Below are 21,194 nucleotides of genomic sequence, written 5' to 3' on the forward strand. Positions count from 1 at the left end.
AACGGCAGAATAAACCCTGGTGAGTTTGTCTCATTTGAGGAGGAAGAACAATGTATTAACTGAACAGAAATTCACTGAGTGCACAGGAAGATGTGGAGATAAAAATTCTGTTGTACAAATAAGATGTGGCTACTTACTGTACAAGAAAACAACCTCTAGGCTAATACATATATACATATGCATATATAAGTGAGAAGATGAAAAGCCAGAAATATATTGGCTTGAATCTAGAAGCTGAATCCTGATGTTTCTGAACCCAGTTGGCCACCTTCATGCCTTGCTATTGAGCAGGAATTGCATGAAGCCCAACTTGGGAGTGCTGCCCTTCAGTGTCCCCACTGCCTTTGGTCCTGTCTTTCCTTTACGTGTATTCAGACTCCCCAGGGTTTAAAGCTGGCATGTGAAAATAAAATAAAAGACTTTTCCAGAAGTGCCAGAAGACTAATGGAAGCAGTCAGAGTAACTCCTGTGTTGCTCTGCAGAGGTACCACCCCAGCAGCCTCTCAGATGGCTGTACTTGTGCCACTAGGTGTTCATAATCAACCACTTCCACATGGACTTTTATGCATAATATGAAACCAACAGGGGGTTGGTTTGGGTTGGTTTGGGGGTTTTTTGGTGGGTTTGGTTTGCTTGATTTTTTTTTTTAAAAAAAGCTTGTTGTTGTTACGTATCACAAAATATTCTGAGCTGATCAGAGAGACAGGAGGTAAGGATTTAAAAGAGGAGGAAAGATAAATCTGAGGCTTGTTACACACAGGAGGTCAGAGGTTGGAAATGGGATTGTGCTGGTGATGCTTTAAGCAGCAGAACATCTGCTGGGGCTGCATGGAGAAAGTTAATAACATGAAACCTCATTAATGTTTATAAATATGTAAAGGGTGAGTGTCAGGAGGATGGAGCCAGTGACAGGACAGGGGGTGCCAGCTGGAGCACAGGAGGTTCTGTGCAAACATAAATCCATCTGGGAATAAGGAAAAGCTTTTTCCCTGGAGTGAGGGAGCCCTGGCCCAGGCTGCCCAGGGGGGCTGTGGAGTCTCCTTCCCTGGAGATGTTCAAACCCCACCTGGATGTGTTCTGTGTGACCTTCACCAGGTGACCCTGCTCTTGATGTCTGGAGGTCCCTCCCAACCCCTGACATTCTGTGTAAAACAAAATAGTGCAGCTCCAATTACAAACAAGTTGCAGTCACAGCTGGCAGTGTCAGGGTGGTGTTTAAAAAAAGAATAACTAGGAGCAATGTGTGGTCTGTGCTTTGTTGTGTTTGTGTTTTGATATTTTTTTCCTTTCAGCACTTAGTGCAATTTGTTTCTGTTGCAGCCACTGAGATTTACACAGTGAGGATTGCTAGAGATGCCTCCAGGTGCCTGGTTCTGAAAACCAAGGCAGTTTATCTTGTAAAGACAAAACTGTGGAAAACGATGAGAAGGAACCACAAAGTGTGACTTGGTCTTCAGCCTCCATTTCATATTTCATTTTTTCTGCAGGTTTAGCTGAAATCTTGTGGTCTTCTGCACATGTAATTGGGAGACTCTCAGGATGAGGGGTTGGGGTTTGTCCTCTCCCCACACAGACCCCGCAGACTCCTGTCTGGAGCCCTCCTGCAGTAAGATTTGCTCTCACCCTGGAGCCATCCTCAGCCTCCTGGGCTCATTCTCAGTGGCAGAGATCACTACAAATGGACTTTGCCTTTTTTTTGTGTGTTTCTGTGCTCATCACTCTGCAGCTTTTGAGTGGTGGAAACTGAGCTGGCAGCGGGAGCTTTTGTGTGTACAAACTGTATATAAACCACAGCAAGAATTCTCAGTATGTGTTAATCATGGGATCTCTGGAGGGAAGAAAGGAACAGAGTGGAGAGAGGGAAGGAAGAGATTTTTCACCATCTTCCAAAGAGCAGAGCTGTTGAGAGATCAGCCTGGTTGTGGCTGTAACACTGAAATCCCTTGTTTGGGGGACAGAGTCTCCATGTGTGTGCTGCTCTCTGTTTAATCTCTGTCTTGGGTCTGTTCACATTTCTCAGGGTTTGTTAGCATGGCAGCAAAGTCCTGCAGTGGGGATGAGGTTGGTGTGAGGAACAAGTGCTGGGGAGCCCCAGGCCATGTGCACAAGGGACACATTGATGTCACCTCCACCTGCAGGACCTCCTGTGCTGCAGAGGGAAATCCACAAAGATAAGAGGGGAGAGTCTGGAAGCCACCTGCTCCTTCAGGACCAGACTGCCCCAAGCATTTCCCCTCAAAACATGAAGCAGTTTGGGCCTGAAGGGGGGGGAAGAGTGCAGGGAATTGGCAAAAAGGAGAAAATCAGCAGAAGGCAGAGGTCAGAGCAGTCACTGGGCAGTGGTGCAGGTCTAGAAAAGGTGACCTGGGGGTGCTGAGGAGATTGTTCAATAGGCTGGGTCTGACTCCACTGTACTGCTGGAAATTGCCTTGAAATCAAAGTAAGAAAATGTCACTCCTGGCTGAGACCTGCTGCTCCAAATACTAAAGGTGTAAGGCAGTGTTTTTCCTGCACTTGCTGATTGCCTCCCCAGCCAGTCCCAGGCTGCACTGAGAGGGTGGGGAAAGCAGCACCAGGGCTGGCTCCTTCTGGGCTTTGGGGCTGAGGGATGCTCAGAGGCTGAAGGATCAGCAGCTGCATCATCCTCTTCGTTCCCTGTGCCCTCTTCCCTTCCTCCCTTCCCCCTCTCCCTGTGCACTGCCTGCTGGTGGGGAATTGTGTTTGAGTGAGATGAAACCTCTGAGTCCTCACCTCATCCCTGAGGATGTGCACAGGAGGACACCAGAGGAGTTACTGCAGTTACCAGTGGGGAGATCAGGCAACAGGGGCTGCTTTCTGGCTAAGGAAAATCAGGAATTTGATTTCTCCAAATTCCAGAAGAACGTGTGGGGTCTGAAACCAGAACTGAGAGCTGACTCTGGTTCTAACAAGAGACTTGGCTGTTGTAAGTGTGCAGGTGGGGAAAGAAAAAAAAGAATTCATCTGAAGTCTTTAACTCTGAGAAAAATAATTAACATGCAAAAGAATTTTTCCTCAGCAAGGCAAACTCTATCATACCTGCAGATGATGAGATCCCAGAGTAAATTAATGAAATGGTGACATTTAGGGGAAGAACAGCTGACAGCTTCGGATGGATCTTCAGGTGTGGAAATGAGTGATATTTTCTGGCAGCCTAACTTGAACCAGGGATGATAAAAAAATAAAACCCCAGTAAAATGACAGAGAGAGCCCACTCACAATTTGTTTACTGAAATGAGACACAGCTGAAAGTAATTACTTGTTTCCCAGAGGTATAACTGATGGTGCCTCCTACAAGAAATAGTACTTGATTATTTCAGTTGGAATGTAACAGGGGACAGAAAGGTTCCCTCTTTCTGAGGTTGGATGCTGAGTATTTTCACCTCCTTTCAGAACAGGGTGTGGATATGAATGAAATACAGATTACAGAGAGAGTCACCCATCTGTATGCCACTCACTGGCAATGAGACAATGCTCAGCATTGGTTTCCTTCATCAGTCAGATCTCCCTGCACAGATTCTGATTAAAAGCCTGACTTCACAGTGGCTGAGTTTAAAAAATTCTCCTTTAGAACAACATATTTTTGAAGATGATCCTCTCCTGGCTAGAATCATCTTGAGAGACTTGATGTCAGGGCTGCAGGATGGCAACTCCAGACCCCTTCCCATTCTGAGGAATACTCATTGCCTCTGCCCTCTCTTCTGGACCATGAAATGTGGGATGACAATCTGTCATGTTTCACAGAGGTTGCCTCAGTGCAATCTTTTCCTAACATCAGTTTGCAGATCAGTCCTTCATAAGCAGTTTCCTTTGCCACAGCCACCAGAGGAACCATTGCTCTCTGCTGGTTTTCTTCTGGTTAAGGACAAGGCTGCTTCTTACCTGGGCCACTTCAAGTGCTTATTTCTTTTTTCTTCCTCCTTCAGTACAGGGGTGATTCACAAAATCTTCAGAAAGATAGCATTAGACACAGTTTATAGTACAAAGGAAAAAAAAAAAAAGATCAGATGGATGATTTCTCCCGTGTCCTTTGGAGGAGGAGCAGAAAGATTGTGAAAGGTTTCTATGCACAGTAGGTGTCTGCCTTCACTACCTGACAATACATGGTCATGGCAAAGGTGAGTCCCAGAATCTAAGAGGAAAAAAACCAAAGAATTGTTTTTTCAGCAAGTAAAAAACAAAACAAAATCCAAACCTATTTATTGAGGGGAAGAAAGAAAGAAAAAAAGACAAGCATGCTTCTACTGGTTTGGTTCACACCTCAAAGACATGGCCCATCCAGGCTGCCTTTTGTCCTTCTGTGCATTGCTGGTTGACAGAGTGAAAAATCAGAGCCCAGGAGAGTTGATTTCTCCACAAAAAGCACCTGCCAGAGGTATACTGAAAAGCAATGTTTGGTGGTCATTTGGTTGCCAATATTTCACAGCAGGAAGCCACAGCTGGGGGGCTGCCTGGTTATCTCTGTGGCTTTCTCTGCCAGTCAGGTTTCCCCCTGACCCAGAGGATGCTGTGTTCTGCTTTGCTGCACTTGGCTTTTCCAAGCACAGGTTCCTAAGGGGGAGTCACTGAGGGCTGCCCAGGCATTAAAAAGAACATCACAGGGGATGCTTCATCACAGGGGATGGTTTTCCAGTTTTTTGGCTGTTCCAAAGCAGCAGCAGCAGCAAGCTGGTGTTCCCTCAGCCCAGCTCCTGACCTGCTGTGCCACACCTGGGCTATTGCTGCAGCAGAAAAGGAGAGGGGGAAGAGAGTTATTTCTTTCCAGCTAAAGTTCCTCTATGAATGTACCAAGTGGTGGTTGCTGTTCCTTTGCAGCACCTCCCTAAATAATTTGTCATTGAAATGAAGGTTTGCTGGGTAGATGTTTTTTGTATGACTTCTGGTTTAAGCACTCTAATTCCACCACTTCAGATTTACTCTGTACATAAGCAGCAGTTGCAGCTAATGAGTATTTTGAAAGTGTACTTGTGTTACTACTTTATTTATAAAGACAAATAAAATAGTTATAAAGCTGTTACCTTTTCCATTTCCCATCTTCTACAATGAAATGTGTTAAGCTTCAGTGTGCTGGTTTATAGTCAGCACCCCCTGAGCACTGCCTGCTCCTTCCTACCAAAAATCCCCCTCAGGGACAGCTGCACAAGGAAATCTCAGGGGCTGAGTTTGTTTTGTAACTTTGAGCATGCATGGCTGAGGAAGATGCTTCTGCCACGTGTGCTGTACAGTTGTGTCACTGTGTGATTGTAACTATGAGACTGTGAACATGAAAAACAAAAGCTGTCAAATGGTTATAGCAGGCACAGCATTGTAACAGCAACAATCCAGGGACTTTAATTCAGTTGAGGTGACAGTCAGGCAAAACTTTCCTCATCAATTAGATTCCATCACAGTGCAGCTGGAAGACAGACCAAAAAGCTTCCACAGCACTTGTTAGGGTAGAGCAGCATTTTTTAATTGTCTGAAGTGGTTTTTCTTTCCCCCTGCAAACCAGTGACTTCTTTCTGCCAGAACCAGAGCATTCTCTGACATATCCTAAACATGAACCAGGTGTAAGGGAAGGATTCTTGTATGGACTGCTGAGGTTTTAATGTATCTTTGAAAGAAGAGTCTCTGAATGCTGAGCAGCTGCTTCAAAGCCGGTTGGTTAGTTGTCTTTTTTTTTTTTTTTTAACGTGGCAATATAATATCTTATGTTATCTCTCTGCCATATGCTCGTGTTGTGCTTGTTTTTTCCTAAGCATACCTGGAAAACAAAACCAGCTGAGGTTGAGGGGGAGAGGTGAGGCTGGAAGCTGAAGCTTTGTCTTCACCCCACTCAGGAAAGCAACTTTGGGCCACAAATGATGGGGGTGACTGAGAGCAAAACCACCCTGAGCTTCAGCACAGCTTTCACCTGGGCATCCAGGTGTGTGGCAGCACCACAAAAACCACCCCAAAACCAGCAGCTGGGTTACAGACACAGCTGCACAAGAGACTGAGGACTGAGTCTTTATGAATAAAGTGATGTTAGGTCAAAATCTGATGGGCAAATCTCTGCCACTCTTACCTACCTTGTTTCTCTGCACATTAATAAAATAATTATTAACAATAAAATATTGATATTTCAATTAATAAAAATATTAATATCACTAAAATGTTAAATAATTAAATAATATAAGGAGAATGGCTTTATTGGCAAGAACCCCACTGGTAACTTAACCTAGGACTGAGGATGTGGGCTGAGGAGCTTCAAGTCAGAGAGATGTGCTGAGTGGCTGGAGAATCACTGGACAAACACTGGCCCCAAAACTTCATCCCTTTGGATGGCAGGGATCACCTCTCCTCTGAGCACTCCATGAAAGACAAATCTTGCAGTTTTACACATCATGCAAAATTTGGAATTATTAAAACAGGCTTTGTCAGAGAATACCTGGATCTATTGCTGCTTAGCAAGTTATGATTAATTAGGATTTAAAAATGGATATTAAACTGTACCTGCACAATAGCTGTGCACAATCCAAAGATTCCCACTGCTAGTAAGTTTTCCTGGAGCCATACTTTCACTGTTTCATAGCAAGGCTGGAAAAAAAAAAAACCCAGAATAGTGTGTTAGCCATCTCTACCCAAAGACATAGAGAAAGGAGCCAGGTCAGACAACTGCTGGGAGCCTGGATTATCATTTCCCGTGTATTTCTGGGTTGAAGCTTGACCATGGAGTACTAATTTTAATATTAAAAAAGTGCATTTCCAAAATGTAAAAACTGTGCCTCCTTTCTTGTAGGTGTACCTGGCCTTCAGCTAGTGGCTTTCACATATTTATAAAGGAAAAACTTTCTGCCCACCAGAAGGTGTTAACCTGCACTGATCTATTTTAGTAACACCCCCCCCCCCCCAAACCAGAATTTTTGAAGTCTTTAAATTCCAGTTGACTTGAGAGGTAGAAAGGAGCCACATTTGGTTGGAACTTGCCAACCCTTGCATATGGGATCTCACTACAAAGTGGCCAAGTCAGCTTCACTCACTGTCTCCACCAGCAAAATGTCATTATAATCCCACTTTATCAGCACGTGTTACCCCTCCAGGGTTATTGCACCACCTGTAATTAGCACAAGGAATTGCTGAGCTCATTTCAGACAAGATATTAAGGCTCTGACTTAGATATTAAAGCTCTGCAGAGCTCTCTGGGGGTAGAGAAATTATCCCATGGAGTTGTGATTACAGCCAAGTACAGGAACCCATGGCAGAAGAAATGGTGCTGGTGGTTCAGTGGGACATTTCCCACCCTCCCCCCTGAACTGGGGGCTCCTGGCAGGAGCAGAGCCCAGCCCAGTCACCCAACCCTGCTGCCTCCTGCAGGGAGAAGGGTGAGAGAAGCTCCAGGGTTGTGCTGTGTGTGTGTGTGGATGAGCCTTTTGCCTTTTTGTTTACCTGACTTGAGTAGGTGAGGCATTAACAAGGAAAAATCCTGTGATTTCCCAGCTAGATCTCCCCAGCCTGTGCTCCAGATGAGTGCTGGGAGGTACCTGTCTGCCATGCAGTACAGAGCTTACTGAAAGGGAAGTCTTCAGCTTGTAAAAATAATTACACAGCAGCTTCACTGGAAGTCAAAAGCTCAACATGAGCCTTCTGAAACCTCCTGTTGAAAGCTGAGTGAGGGTGAAATGTCCTTTGTCATCTGCACAGCCCTGCAAAGGACTTGGCTGGCTGCTCTTTGAGCTGAGCTGCTACTCACTGCTTTCCACCAGGTCCCTGGGGAATGGAGCCCACAGTTCTCACTGAATTCCAAGCAGCAGGAATCTGGCACCCGGGTGGTATTGTACACTTCAAACCAGTCAGTGTAGTTGGAGACTCCACAGCACCTGAACTGGAAAAGAAAGAAAGAAAGGAGGCAATAGCGTGAGTATGAGATCTGTCACTGACTTCTGTTTGTTCTGTTGGGCCCCCTGGAGCTCGACACCCAGTGCCTTCTGATTACACCAGCAGAGGCTTGGTATTTTGAAGAAATCCAGTATTTCCTCAGCTTTACCCAAAAAGACCCCTTCTCCTACTCTTTACATGTTTAGATGTGGTTCTGTACAGAGCTGATGTTGACAGACGCAGCAAAGGCACCAATTTGCAGTGGCAGGACAGTGCAGGAGCTGAAAGGACAACCCTGGCCAAGTGCTGAGGTTGAGTTGCTGTGACTGAGCAGGATTATAACAAATATTGGCAGCTTGTCAGGAAAAAAACCAAACAAAAAGAAGATAGAGCACTCAGGAGATGGAGATACTGGGATCTCTATAGTGCAGTGCTGAGATCAGGGTTGAAGACAATAAGGCAAATTTCTCCCTAAAATGTTAATTACTGGAATCACCTGTGAGAGTTTCTCAGTCAATAAAAGATGAATTTCTTCTCTCTTTGGTGCAGTGTCTGAATGGCATCACCTGATGCTGCTGAAGGTGCTCCTGGTGTCTGATTTTGTGAGCACTGCCTGTGTTGGTGCTGAGCAGGCAGCTGGGGGGGGGACTGTTCATAAGAGCACAGGGAATGGCTCTGAGCATCCCCCCTGATGGGAACTGGGATATTTCCCTGGTACAAAACAAGCCAAGACTCATTCCCACTTAGATGGCTACACCATCTGTCACTCCTGTGCTAACACCAAGCTATGGATTTGTCACTATTTAGACACCTCACCACTTAAACAACACCCTGGGCTGCAGAGCTGCTCCCTGCTCTTGCCAGTGCTTCCCACTTCTTTCCCAAGGCAATGCCAGCCACCTCCTTAAGCCCCAGATGACTTCCCAGGTTCTGCTTTTTAGATGTGGTGACAGCTGATGTTGTCCCTACAGACATCATTCTCTTTGTTCCTGATGTCTGCATCACCAAGAGGAAGGAGCCAAATCAGACACTGGGCTGATTTGGGGGAGTTTCCCCCATAACTGTGCTGGCTGCAGAGGCTCTGGACACAGGGGCTGAGTGCCCAGGACCTGCTGCACACAAAGCTGTCACTGTGCCCTCTGCATCCTGAGCTGCAAGGACTGGGATGTGTCACAGCCCTGCTTTACTGCTGACAAGCAAAGAGTCAGAAATCTTCTCCTGACTAACATCTATCCCCCCAAGTTTCTGCTCAGAATTCTGATCTGGTCCATGGCAGGAATCAGTCACTATCTTGCAGCTGTTTCATTTACCCCTTTACAGGCTTCCTTTTCTACAAACTGGCTCGAAAGCAAAAAAAAAAAAAAAAAAGTTTGACTTTGGGGGTTTTTTTTTTGCCTCTGTGTTCCTGCACACAGGAGAGGGGCTCTGTGCATCCCAAAAGTGGATATGAACAGCATGGAACACATGGCATGCCTTGGGGAAAAGCTGGTTTATCTGGAAAGCTAACAAGGTCTTGAAGGCTGTCATCATCAGAGTCAGGAGGCAGCTCTTTGATAGACAGCAAGGAGTGACAATTTGTAAACAGCAACTCTGGGAGATGGGGCTCATCTGGGATGCAGCAGGACAGGCTGAGGCAGCTGAGTGATGGCCCTGCCAAACAGCAGGGATTCAGGTTTGCATAAACTGGGACAAGACCCCTTTCCCCCAGAACAAGGAATGGAAACATCTGGCAGACCAAGGAGAGGCAGCCCAGGTTTTGTAGTTAAGGGCTCACTCACTAATTGGGGCTCAGGAACTGAGGAGAATTGTTCCTCTGGAGCCTCTGGAGCAGAATGTGGCTTGGGTTGGGATTCCAGAGAGTAAAACTCCTGCTAAGCCAGGAGCTGGGAGTAGGAGGGGCTGTGGCTGGGCACACACAGATCCATGCAGATCCTGATACCTCCTGGTCCTGCTGGCACATGAGGCAGTGCCAGCAATGGGGGCAAGGGATAAGGAAAGATCACAGGTAAAAGAGAATGGAGCAGCATGAGGATCATGCTGGGAGAAATGATGTTGGGAAGGGTAGGAGGAGATGTCATCCCTGTGGAAGAGGGTAAGTGTGTTCAGCAGTGTGGGATGCAGATCCCCAAGGGAGAGGAGGTGACAAAGCCAGAAGAGCACTGAGACCATGGGGACCAGAGAGAGCAAAGCAGTGCTGGATACAGTCCCTGTCAGCTGAAGGACATCTCCAGGGAGCAGGGCACTGACCCATGGCAGCAGCTGCAGGAGGCAAGAACTGAACTCCAGCAGCACTGAGACTGAAGGGGTGAGCACTTCAGATTCAGTGGAGAGGGAGAGCTGGGAGCCAGAAAGATGGATAAGCTGAGAGCTCAGTAAATTCAGGTATTTCATTAGGGAGCCCCAGGTAGAGAGGAGGGAATGTGAGAATGATTTGGGGTCATGTAACAAGCAGCTGATTGATCCTCTGTGCATGAAGCTGGATCATGGAATCGTTAAGAATCGTCAGATCCAACACCAGCCAACCAAACCATCTCCTCAGTGGCACCACATGTTTTTTAACCATCTCCAAGGACTCCACCACTTCCCTTGGCAGCCCAAAACACGACCTGACCACTCTTCCTGGACATAAATTTTTCCTAATATCCAATCTGACCCTCCCCAGGGGTAACAAGGCCATTCCTATCTCCAGCTACATGGGAGACCAACACTCAGATCACTCCAACCTTCTTTCCAGGTAATTGTAGAGAGCAGGAAGGTCTTTTCTCAGCCTTCACCAAAGCTTGTGGTGCTGAGGGTTTGGGGTTTTTTTCCCAGCCAAGCAGCTCTGAGGTCTCTGTGCTGTACTTGTGGAATGCACCACTGCTCCCATAGCTCTGGGACTGTGCTAAGTGCTGCTGCTCCAGTGTGGTAACTGATGTTAAACACAGGTTTCTACCTTAGTGCAACAGAAATGTCAGGAGCTGGATTTTTGTCTGGATTTTGCAAGCAATCCCAGTATTTTAAAGGCTAAGTAGGCCTTATTTTACTTGCCAAATTCCTGCAAAATCAGCCAGGCTGAGATAGGGTTCAAAAAAATAAAGAAACACCCACATCTTTGTTGCAGACAAGATTTTAGCAATTCCTGGCTTTCCAGTTTTGTGACAGAGAACTAGGGATGGTGTAGGGTGCATTTATATATCTTTTCCCCCCATCACAAGGAGTAAGGCAGTTTTATTCTAAAATCATGTTTAATGGGAGGTTTGGATTACTTCACCAGCAACGCCCAAGTGTGCTTTGATCCAACAGAATCAATGACTGAGGCAGAGGGAGAGAGGTCAAATTTTGTTCTCAGTTACAGTGGTCTAAAGAGATACAAAAGGCATGAAACAGCAGCTGAATCTGCTCACTTTAGTGAAGCTCCTGTGTTTTCTGCACACCTCTCAGATTACTGTCTGCTTGGTTTGAAGGAGATGTGTTCAAATATTGATCACAAAGATGCTGGGGATGAAGCAACATTTTAAACATTTATGCCTACTTCTCATTTCCTGATCTCCACCTGTAACTTCAGCCAGTCCTGCTTGGTAAGGAGAGTCATGCAGCTCAGGGTAACTTACATCCTCAACTCTTAGGATTTTAGTTGTGTTTAAAATCACTTTGTATGCCTTTGTAGTCTTAGGTCACAACACAAAAGCCACCTCCTTGTGTTCCTGCTCTTTTTAAGGTTTAAAACGCCACTGGGAAAGGCTGTGAGCTTGGGTAGCTGGAGGTATTAAAAAGACATTAATAAAATGTTCTAATTTGCAACAGTTCCCTGATCTGGAGGCTTAATATGACTGCAAAACAAGCCTGGTCTTTTCCTGTAACGTGGTGCCTGTATGCAGCTCAACTCCCTTCTCAGTCATCTGAATGGCTCAGTTATGGCCCAAACCCCACCGACCCAAACCCCACAATGGGTCTGCTGGACCTGATTTTTCCTTTGTTCCCAGTTACTGTAGAATTCTGGTAAAAAGCAGAAAGCCAAGGCACAAAGGCTTCAGAAAAGAAAGTCCCCTGAAAAAGGTCTTTCGGACTTGCAGGAGATACCCAATAATCACCACCCAAAAATCCTCTGTGCACACTGGGCATCCCTACTCCCAGTTAAATCTCCCCTCTGGTTTCCCACCAGCCAGTCCCCCAGAAACAAAATGCCACCTCAGTGTACTTTTATTCCTGGAAAAAAAACCCCAAAATTCTGCTTCTTTAATCAGAAGTTGGCATGCACAGCTTTATTTAGTGAAGTCAGGGAATGGGCTCTGTCCCAGCTCACAGGAGAAACAAAGATCCCTCAGGTCTGAGCCCACTGCTATAACCCCAGTGCCATCCCTCTGCTGCAGCTCTGTGAAACACTTGTGCAAAAAAGAAAGGAGTGTGAAAGCAGAGAGGACAAGGGAGAAGGAATCATTATGATTTCTGGTTTTCACATGTCATGGGGTTTTTTTGAGGCTGCTGTTTTCCAGCCATAGCCCCCAGCTGAACTGCTGCTGTCTCCTCTTAGAAAAGTCAGTGCTGAGCCATTGTGCTCAGGGTTTTTTTTGGAGAGCTGTCATTAGGAGCTAGAATGCAAACAGTAAGCCTGGGCCTGGGGCTTTCCCTTCAGGAAGGAAAGGCCCAATCCTCCTGTCAGTGCTTAGACTCTACTGATAAGGGATGTAAGGGATAACAACTATTACTGACCAAAAAACCCAAACCCAAACCTGGCATTTACACAGTGCTATTCATCTGCAAAGTGTTTTACATAATTAACCATGCTGGGGTTTTTTCACTGCAATGGTCTATTCCTAAACAGTTTTAAAGATACACCTGAAAATCAGTTCTGCAGAGCAGTAAAAACAGAGCTGCAGGAGGCCTTTGCTTTCCTCCTCAGTGCCCAGCACAGGGAGCACAGAAACTTCAACACTGCCAAGCCAACACTTGGTGATTTCATAGCTGCTGTGTTTGAAAAAAGTGATGTACCAGGACTTGTGAGATGGCACTTCCTTATTGTCTTCTGAGCTCCTATAAACTACCTAATATTACTTTAATCTGAAATTTATAATACTCTCTCCAAGCTGTAACAGGTTTCAGGGTCAAAGCAATAAGATTCTGGAGCATATCTGTAGCATGACACAGCTCCTGGAGTCCTGCCTCAAACCCACACTTGTCACTCAACAAACCTGTTTCTTCTAGTCAAAAACCCCTGAAAAAGAGTCCACCATCCACTGCACAGTGGCATCCTCCAGTCACATACCAGTATCTTGAGTTAGATCAATTGTTACAGAGTCATTTCCTTTCAAAAAGAAAGTTTTCCTCCTTGCTCTGTTTTTAAGGACTGCAACCACACCATCACTTCACCTTGTCCTGGTTATGTAAAGCTTGAACATTTACTGTCTGACTATCTCCTTCACTCTCCACACAGCACAGAACTGTAACAACACAACATGATTTTTAACAAGAAATAAGTGTTGTTAGTCAAAGGATAAATAAATAAATGTGACCATTTGTTACAAAATCAGGCTTAGGTGCTAATGTTCTGATTGGGTAGGAGAAAGAGATTGGCTTGTGTTTGGGATGTTTAATTAGGGTCCCACCCAGAAGCAGAGAGTAAAGAGAAAGGAAGAAAAAAAGCTGAGCCTTACATCTGTCTGGATGATGCTCCAGGCATTGGTCAGCCCAATGTTGCCATCTGTCCCATAGAGGTGAAGCCCTTTCTTCAGATCCCGCTGAGCATATTTGTCAATCTAAAAACAACAAGAAAAGACACAAAACTTGCTGAGTACCACATTTCAGACCCAAAGTGCACGAAGGAGGGATATGTAGGACAACAGTCTTGATCTGAAATGAATAAGGGGGTAACCAACATCTCCTAAAGCCTCTCTCCATTGGAGCTGGTACCCATTACAGACACCCACACTTTGTAAGGAATAATAGTGATGTTTTCCATCCAGAACATCTTTTTCCTTCTGACTTTAACCACCAAACTACTATAGAAAGACTGGATTCAGGCTAACCACTTGCAGCTGAGGCCCACCTATGAAAACATCCACCCACAGCATCTCTTTTTACCATAATATCTTCAGCTGTGACCAGGTGCCCCTCAGCATCTTTGTGTGCTGCCTGGGAGCTCATGTTGTACTCCTGCTCTGAGTTCTGGGGGTTTTATCAGCAAGGGTACCCCACTTCTTCCAGCAGGAGGGACCCAGTTACATAGATTGAAGCAGCAGGGAATGAGCTATCCAAAACTTAGGATAGACAAGATTTAATAGTTCAGTTATTAAATTCAGATGTTCTTAAATAAATTAATTTTTGCTGATTTAATGAAACCACAAAGTTCTGCTGGAGAAGGTTTTGAAACTGAAGTTGGTGCTTCCTTGTTGAGAGTCTGCTGGTAAAGAATCTACAAAATCCAGCAAACCCAGCAAAGGAAGCCCATAAAATGGTTTGACCTGATTTCTCTGTTGTAGATGAGAAGCACCAGATAGTGCTGCTCCAACACCCCAGGGCATTGCCCCCTCCCCTGGGCTCCTGTCAGTGTCAGTGCCTGGTTTGACATCACAGGTACAGAACAAGAAGGGTGAGCAGACCTCTCCCATTTTCTTTTCCATCCTTCTGCCATAAATCTGACTGCAATACACAGTGCCACCTGAGATCTTTCTGCTGCTACAGCCAAAAAAGACAACCAAAATTAAATTCACAGCTTGCTGAATGGGGACAGTCCCAGCTGATACCCACTCTGTTCCATCCTGGACAACAGACTGAAATGAATCTGAAATGAATTAACCACTGTTCATTTTGAGATACCAGGGGGAACAAAGGTAATCTGCTTCTACCATACACTTGGATTTCCTTTCTGCTTTGTTGACTCAGAATTGTTTTCATTTGCTCCTTGGAAAAAGACACAAGGGTAAAGCATCCTCCACAGTGTAAAAGGGGCCTTTCAACCCACTGCCTCCTAATTATCATGGGATAAAGTCACTCAACAATATGACTCCCCAGAAAACTGTGACCTTGAAAGTTCATCCTGTCCCAGAAATCTCTGCTGCATGTGCAGAGGGCTGTGCTCTGGTTCTTTTCTTTCCTTCCCTCCCCAGACATTCAGCACCATCAGGCTGAGCCTCTAACAGAAGAGTTTTGGGAGAATCCAGGGGAGATGCAGAACTTGATCCCAACACCAGTGCAGTACCTCAGCAGGACAACCCCTTCTGCCAGAGCTCCCAGACTGCCCTTCTTACAGCAAATCTTCATGTCCACTTTGAGATTAATAACAGCAACAATTTAATAACTTGTGAGCAACATGTGCAAAGCACTTAAAAATTAAGCAAGTTATTTTGTTAGGCCATGTGTGCTTTACCATGGGCTCTGGAGATGGCATTCAGGGCCTTCAGAAGATGCAGTAACAAGCAGCTTGCTAAGGCAAGTGACAGCAAGTCCTCTCTCCTCATAAAATAAACCTCCTTCTCCTGCACAAAGAGCTCATGGCTTTTCTCCTGGGAATATGGGAACAGCAGCAAAGGCAGCCAGGAGGGTGCTGGGCTGCACCCAGGGCATCACCAGCAGAGACACAGGCCAGGAGGAAATGCAGCATGCATGGTCAGACCAAACAAGCATTACTCCTAAAATCTTCCAAATCACACAAACACATTCTTACCCAGAAAGAGCACTCAGAGACAACAGAGTTTTATAACTGTCTGTAATAGTCGCTCCCTGCCTGATAGATGAAAATCATCAGCTGTGCTTCAAGATGTGTAATTTGATTTTTTTTAGCAGCTGCAGACATGGCAGATTGGCAAGTGGATCCCCCAGCTGGGCAGAGAGCAGCCTTGTGGAGAGGGACAGGGGGGTCCTGGTGGACAAGAGGCTCAACATGAGCAAAGAGGGAGCTGCAGAGGCAGCCAGGAGGGTGCTGGGCTGCACCCAGGGCATCACCAGCAGAGACACAGAAATCATCCTCCCCTTCTGCTCCCTGCTTGCCAGACCACACCTGGAGTTCTGTCTCCAGTTTTGGTCCCTGCTGTACAAAAAGGATGTGGAGAGGCTGGAGAGGGTCCAGAGAAGAGCCACGAGGATGATCAGATCTGGAGCACCTGGCATATGAGGAGAGGCTGAGAAGACTGGGGCTGTTCAGCTTGGGGAAGGGGAGACCTTCTGACCATGTTCTGTACTTCAAGGGGCTACAAAGCAGAGGGAGACTCCTGATTCCCAAGGAGTCCATGGACAGGACAAGGGGCAATGGGCACAAGGTGCTCCTGGGCAGACTCCCACTGGACACCAGAGGAAAATTTTTCCCTCTGAGGGCAAGGGGTGGATTCCCCCACTTTGGGAAGTTTGAAGTCTCAGCTCGATGGGTGCTGAGGCAGCTCAGATCAACAATAATATGAGAAGGGTTGGAGCAGGGGATCCCTGAGGTCCCTTCCAGCCAGACAGTCTGGGATTCCATGATTTGTAGAATAGCAGGCATTTTCAGTATGCCTTTATTCTAATTGTGTATTTGATTAAAATGAAAACTCATACAACACCAGCAGCTGTCTTCCCTGTCTCCAAGTCTTTCAGAAAATTCTCTTTCTGAAAATGAAAGATACAGCACAATGATTCATCCCAACTCCTGACAAATGAGCCCCCCCTGCACTCCCCAGTCTGTCACCTTCCTGTCTCTGTCTCTGTTGCAGAACAGGGACTGCAAGTATCAGACATTCTGCAGCTGGAATCTGCTGCATTTTCCCTTTGGTCATCGAGGTCCTGGATGAGGGGCTGGGGTGTACCCACAATATATATTATATATATTTATATTTATTTATATATATCTACATTTACATTTATATATTTATATATATATAAATATAAATATATAAATTTATGTTATTTATATATATAAAATATAAATTTATTTTATATAAAGCACCTATCACCATATTGATAAACATTCTTTGGAACCACTCTGACAGCAGAGGTAAGAACAGGAGTCAGCCTGTTAGTACCTCAGCACTTCTGCTTCCAACCAATTGAAAAACCAAAAACCCAAAAAACCAAAAACCAAAAAACAAACAGACAACAACAACAACAAAAAACAAACAAACAAACAAAAAAACCACCAAAAAACCCCCACCAAAACTGCTGCCACCACAGGAGTCTGGGCTGCTCTCCATGGGATCTGGAGAGGCTGGAGCAGAGGGAACCTCAGCAAGTTCAGGAAGGACAAAGTGGGAGTCCTGCACCTGGGGAGGAATAACCCCAACACAGCAGAGACTGAGTGGAGAGAGGACAGGGGACTGAAAAATCTTGCTCAGTAAAAGCCAAAACTCTTCAATCTTACTGCCCATTCCCTCTTGTATCCAAGGCAATCATCCCAAATCCTAAAGCAAATACTAAAGGTATAATTTAACCCTCAGTGCTTTAAGGAGTATATTTTAAAGTAAAGGATATTTCAATTTATAACCCCAACCACCAGGGCAGATTCAGGGATCTCCTGCTGGGAAGCAGCTCCATGGAGAAAGCCCCTGGAGTCCTCATGGACAGGGAACTCTCCCTGGGTCAGCAATGTGCCCTTAGGGACAAGAGGGACAATGGTGTCCTGGGGACATCAGGAAAGTGTGTCCAGGGAGGTTCTGCTCCCCCTCTGCTCTGCTCTGCCCTGGGGAGAGCACACCTGGAATCCTGGATCCAGTTTGGGGCTCCCCAGTTCAGGAGAGACTGGGATCTACTGGAGAGAGTCCAAGGGAGAGCTCCAGGGATGCTGGAGGGACCTGAGCATCTCTGCTGTGAGGAAAGGCTGAGGAACTGTTCAGCCTGGAGAAAAGAAGGCTGAGGGGGGATCTTATGGATGTCCAGAAACATCTGAGGGGTGGGGGGCAAGAGGAAGGGGCCAATCCCTTTTCAGTGGTGCCCAGTAACAGGACAAGGAATAATGGGTTGAAGCCAGAACATGGGAAGTTCCACCTCAACAGGAGGAGAAGTCTGAGGGACCACCAGCACCACCAGATTTCAGCAGTTTTTCTCCCAGCAGATGTTAAATGCACCCTATCACTTAGATCTCCCACTACTACTACCCATGACTGCAAAGGAACCCCCCCTTAGAGTGGGACATGCATAATCCTAGCACTTGATTTAAGTGTTCCCACCAGAATGAGCACAAATACTTTCTCACTTATCTCTACTCATCTGGCTCTTAAATCTTTCATTGTCCTCTTAATCAGTTTGCAAAAAGCATGTAACAATCTGTGCAGACAAGTCATGTGCAGAGTTTCAGGAAATGATGGAAATTCAGCATTTGAACTAGAGAAAAGAAAGGGCCAGGAGATCCATCAGGACTGGAGGAAAACTGCCAGAGAGGTCAGGGAGAGTGGCTGCAAGCAGCTGATGGAGTGAGAGAATGGGCAGGGATCTCTCTGAGCCTCACCTCATCTACAGCTGTGACAAAATACCCCTTAAAGACCCCATAATCTTACTTAAGCCTGCTGGTAAATTCAGGCCAAATGAAAAAGTGGTTGCTTCTTGATCTGCATTTCCTCAAGACAGCTTCTTAACCTGTAGCACTCTGTGTGTGAGCCTGGTTTTAGTGTCTTTGTCTCCTCATTGCTTCAGAAATCCCAGTTCCAAAGCAGCCCTGGGGCTGGCTGGCAGCAGGCAGCAGCCTTCAAGAGGACCAAGAGCTGTCAGACCCCCCCTTGCCTCCTGGAATAAACCAGCCCAGGAATAATTGAGGCCAAGGCAAACACTGTATCAGCAGCAACAAGAAAAATGCTGCTTAGCACAGACACAATGAAAGCACTGCATAAAAATTCTGTGCTGCCAAACCCCAGCAAGGCTCCTAATAATGTCCAGCTCTGCATTCCAGTGGGGGCTGCAGTCCCCTGCTCAGCTCCTTGGGATGCTCTGGCACATCCCTCCCTCTCTGCCTAAATGAAAGGCTCTGCAGTTTTCTCTCCTTACAGGGAAGGCAGGGAACAGATTCACGTGCTGCTCCCTGAGAAGCCCAGCCCTGTGATTTGGCTGCTGATGGGAAGGGCTTTTGAGCAAAACTTGAGGCAAACAAGCAAGCTGTACCTGTGCAGAACACAAGGGTTACAGATTTTAAGAGCTATTGGGATGTAAGGCTTTGTCTCTTCAGTATCAGTATAGTCTGAGTTTAATCCAGGTCCTTTCACTGTCCCAGCACACTGAGAAGGAAGGTGGCTTTGCTGTAATCCTCTTTTCAAGAAAGGCCAAACCAAAACCCTTGGGGAGAGCCTTACAAACTTCTGTGCAACTTGCTGACGGGGTGAGATGCCCCTGAGGTTCTGGCCCTGACTTTACACAAAGGGCAGAGGATGCCAGCAGCATCCCCAGCTCTCTCACCTGCAGGTAAATGCAGACTTTTAATTTCAAGCCTCAGTGCTTCCCTACCACATCCTGAACAAAAATCCCACCCCACAAGTCCCCTGAACCGGACAAAGCCTCTCTCAGCAGTGGTTCAATATAGGTAAGGAAATATTCCTGACCTTTCTGCTGATGGCATCCCCTACCTCTCTGTCCCTCCACCAGAACAAAAGGCTGTAAGGAAATGCAAAATGTCCACTAGTTCCCCACCGGGGAACACTTTTCATTTAATGCCTTGATAATCATTCCCTACAAAGGGCATGGAAGGGAAATTCAATACAGATGGAAAGTGCCTCACCTGTAGGGGCATTTGTGGGAGCCTAAATGCCTGCTAAGAGAGCAGATGGAGTGAGTTTAAAATGAGATGTCCCTAAGCCTGGCTTAGAAGTGCTCCCCTCTCCACTGACATCTCCTTTGTATCATCTGCCTTTAAACTGAAATCCCGTAAGATGTCATTTAGGAGGGACATTGCTCCTGTTTGGCAGTTAAGGGACAATATGCTGATTTTTTGTCAGTGTCACCTGTTTTGCACAGCTCTGCTGAGCTTTGTGGGATTCCCTCTTCCTCATTCCCTCCCCAGGCATGAAACACGTGCAGGACCTCACATCTTTTTTTGGAACTGCTTTCTTAAACACAACAAAGCAGTTACTTAGTGAACTCTCTTTTCCTGGTTTGACTGCAAAAGCCTACAGCAGGAATCCAACATTTTAGAGACCTTCCAAGCTTCACTAAGAGAGCTGAAATGCTGACTGGCTCCACCAGTGTTTGACAGCAGAAGGGATGCACTGGCTGTGTAACTTCTGAGCAAAACCAGGGAACAGAGGAACAGAAGATGTAGGAAATGTTCTGGGAGTTGTTAGGAGAAGGAAGGTTTCAGAACCACGCTGGTTTGGGTCAGACGAAGTCAGACCTTTCAGCTGTGCCACAGATTTCACACATGGTCTTGGAAAGTCCCTGTTTCTCTTGTGTTTCTGTTTGTAGAACAGGAATAACCTGACTCAACTCATGCCATAATCCAGTATGAAAACCAAAGCCAAGCTGGGAGATGGAGCCTTCCTTGTACAGAGAGACAAGGGATGCAGTTTCTTATCTGAGAGGCTCAGTAATTCCTCTGGCACTGAGAGGGCAAAACTGAGGCTGATCAGGAAGCCAATGAAGGACAAGTACATCTTGGATTGGCCTGGAGCTGGCAGCTGGTGAAACTGGAAGTGTCCCACTGGAAGTGTCCCCCTGGAAGTGTCCCACCATGCCCTCTGACAAGAACCAACAAGATGCAAGAGTTTCTGTAACAAAACGAGAAAGCCAAAGAACCTGGGCTTTTCAACTCAGTTTTTCCAAGGTCCATGGTTTGTGCATACAATTAATCAGAGTCTCAAGGCAGTGCCTTCTGCCCACAAACACCTGCTGGTGCTCAGAAGGAGGTGTCAAGGCATCAGACAGCTATCAAAATGCCAGTGGGTTCCAGCAGCAGCTTCAGTGCTCTCAGTTTGAAGCAGGAGCTCTCAGGTATCACAAGTCACTGGGATCTGCAACCCCAAACTTTTCATGCAAGAGCAAATTCATGTTTTCAGCAAACTGCGTCTTATTTCATCTAAGAGATTCCTCCCAAGACCCAGGGAGAGCCATATTCCACTGTTCCATACAAAGTGCCTGCTCAGTCTCCTGTGACTGCTGGTAGAAAGGAAAAGGATGCTTTTCTCTAGACAGAGACCACTGCCACCTAATCTGTTCTTAGGCACAGCAGCAGCTGAATAACTTGGTTATCAAGTTCTCAAGTTTATGTAAATAAAGAACATTGTAAATATATTCAAGTGCAGCTCTGTGCACTCCTTACTTGCATACAGAATGAAGGCAACAACAGAGCTGACTGCTGATGGAAGAGGATCCATACCTCCAGCTCCCCATTTCACATGGCATTTCCCTAGGAAACAGTCCTAGATTTCCTTAAAAAAAGAACTAAATCTGTTTCTTTATAGTGAACCCAGGAATAAAAG

General features: G+C 46.0%; 1 protein-coding gene across 8 annotated transcripts in view; it reads right to left on the bottom strand.

Annotated features, from left to right (window-relative positions):
* Nucleotides 1-1,700: 1,700 nt before the first annotated feature.
* The window catches only part of TSPAN4 (tetraspanin 4), a 381,566-nt gene continuing 362,072 nt past the window's right edge, over nt 1,701-21,194 (bottom strand). For 7 of the 8 annotated variants that reach the window (XM_030451175.1, XM_030451169.1, XM_030451174.1 and 4 more), the window contains 4 exons: nt 13,488-13,589; nt 7,730-7,861; nt 6,493-6,576; nt 1,701-4,150 (listed from right to left, as the gene is read on the bottom strand). In XM_030451175.1, the coding sequence (XP_030307035.1) occupies nt 4,082-4,150; nt 6,493-6,576; nt 7,730-7,861; nt 13,488-13,589 (387 nt within the window). In that variant the 3' untranslated portion in view covers nt 1,701-4,081. The remainder of the gene's footprint in view (nt 4,151-6,492; nt 6,577-7,729; nt 7,862-13,487; nt 13,590-21,194) is intronic. The other variant, XM_030451168.1, reaches the window with a different exon arrangement.

The sequence above is a fragment of the Calypte anna genome, chromosome 5 (assembly GCF_003957555.1).
Source record: "Calypte anna isolate BGI_N300 chromosome 5, bCalAnn1_v1.p, whole genome shotgun sequence".
Lineage (NCBI taxonomy): Eukaryota > Metazoa > Chordata > Aves > Apodiformes > Trochilidae > Calypte > Calypte anna.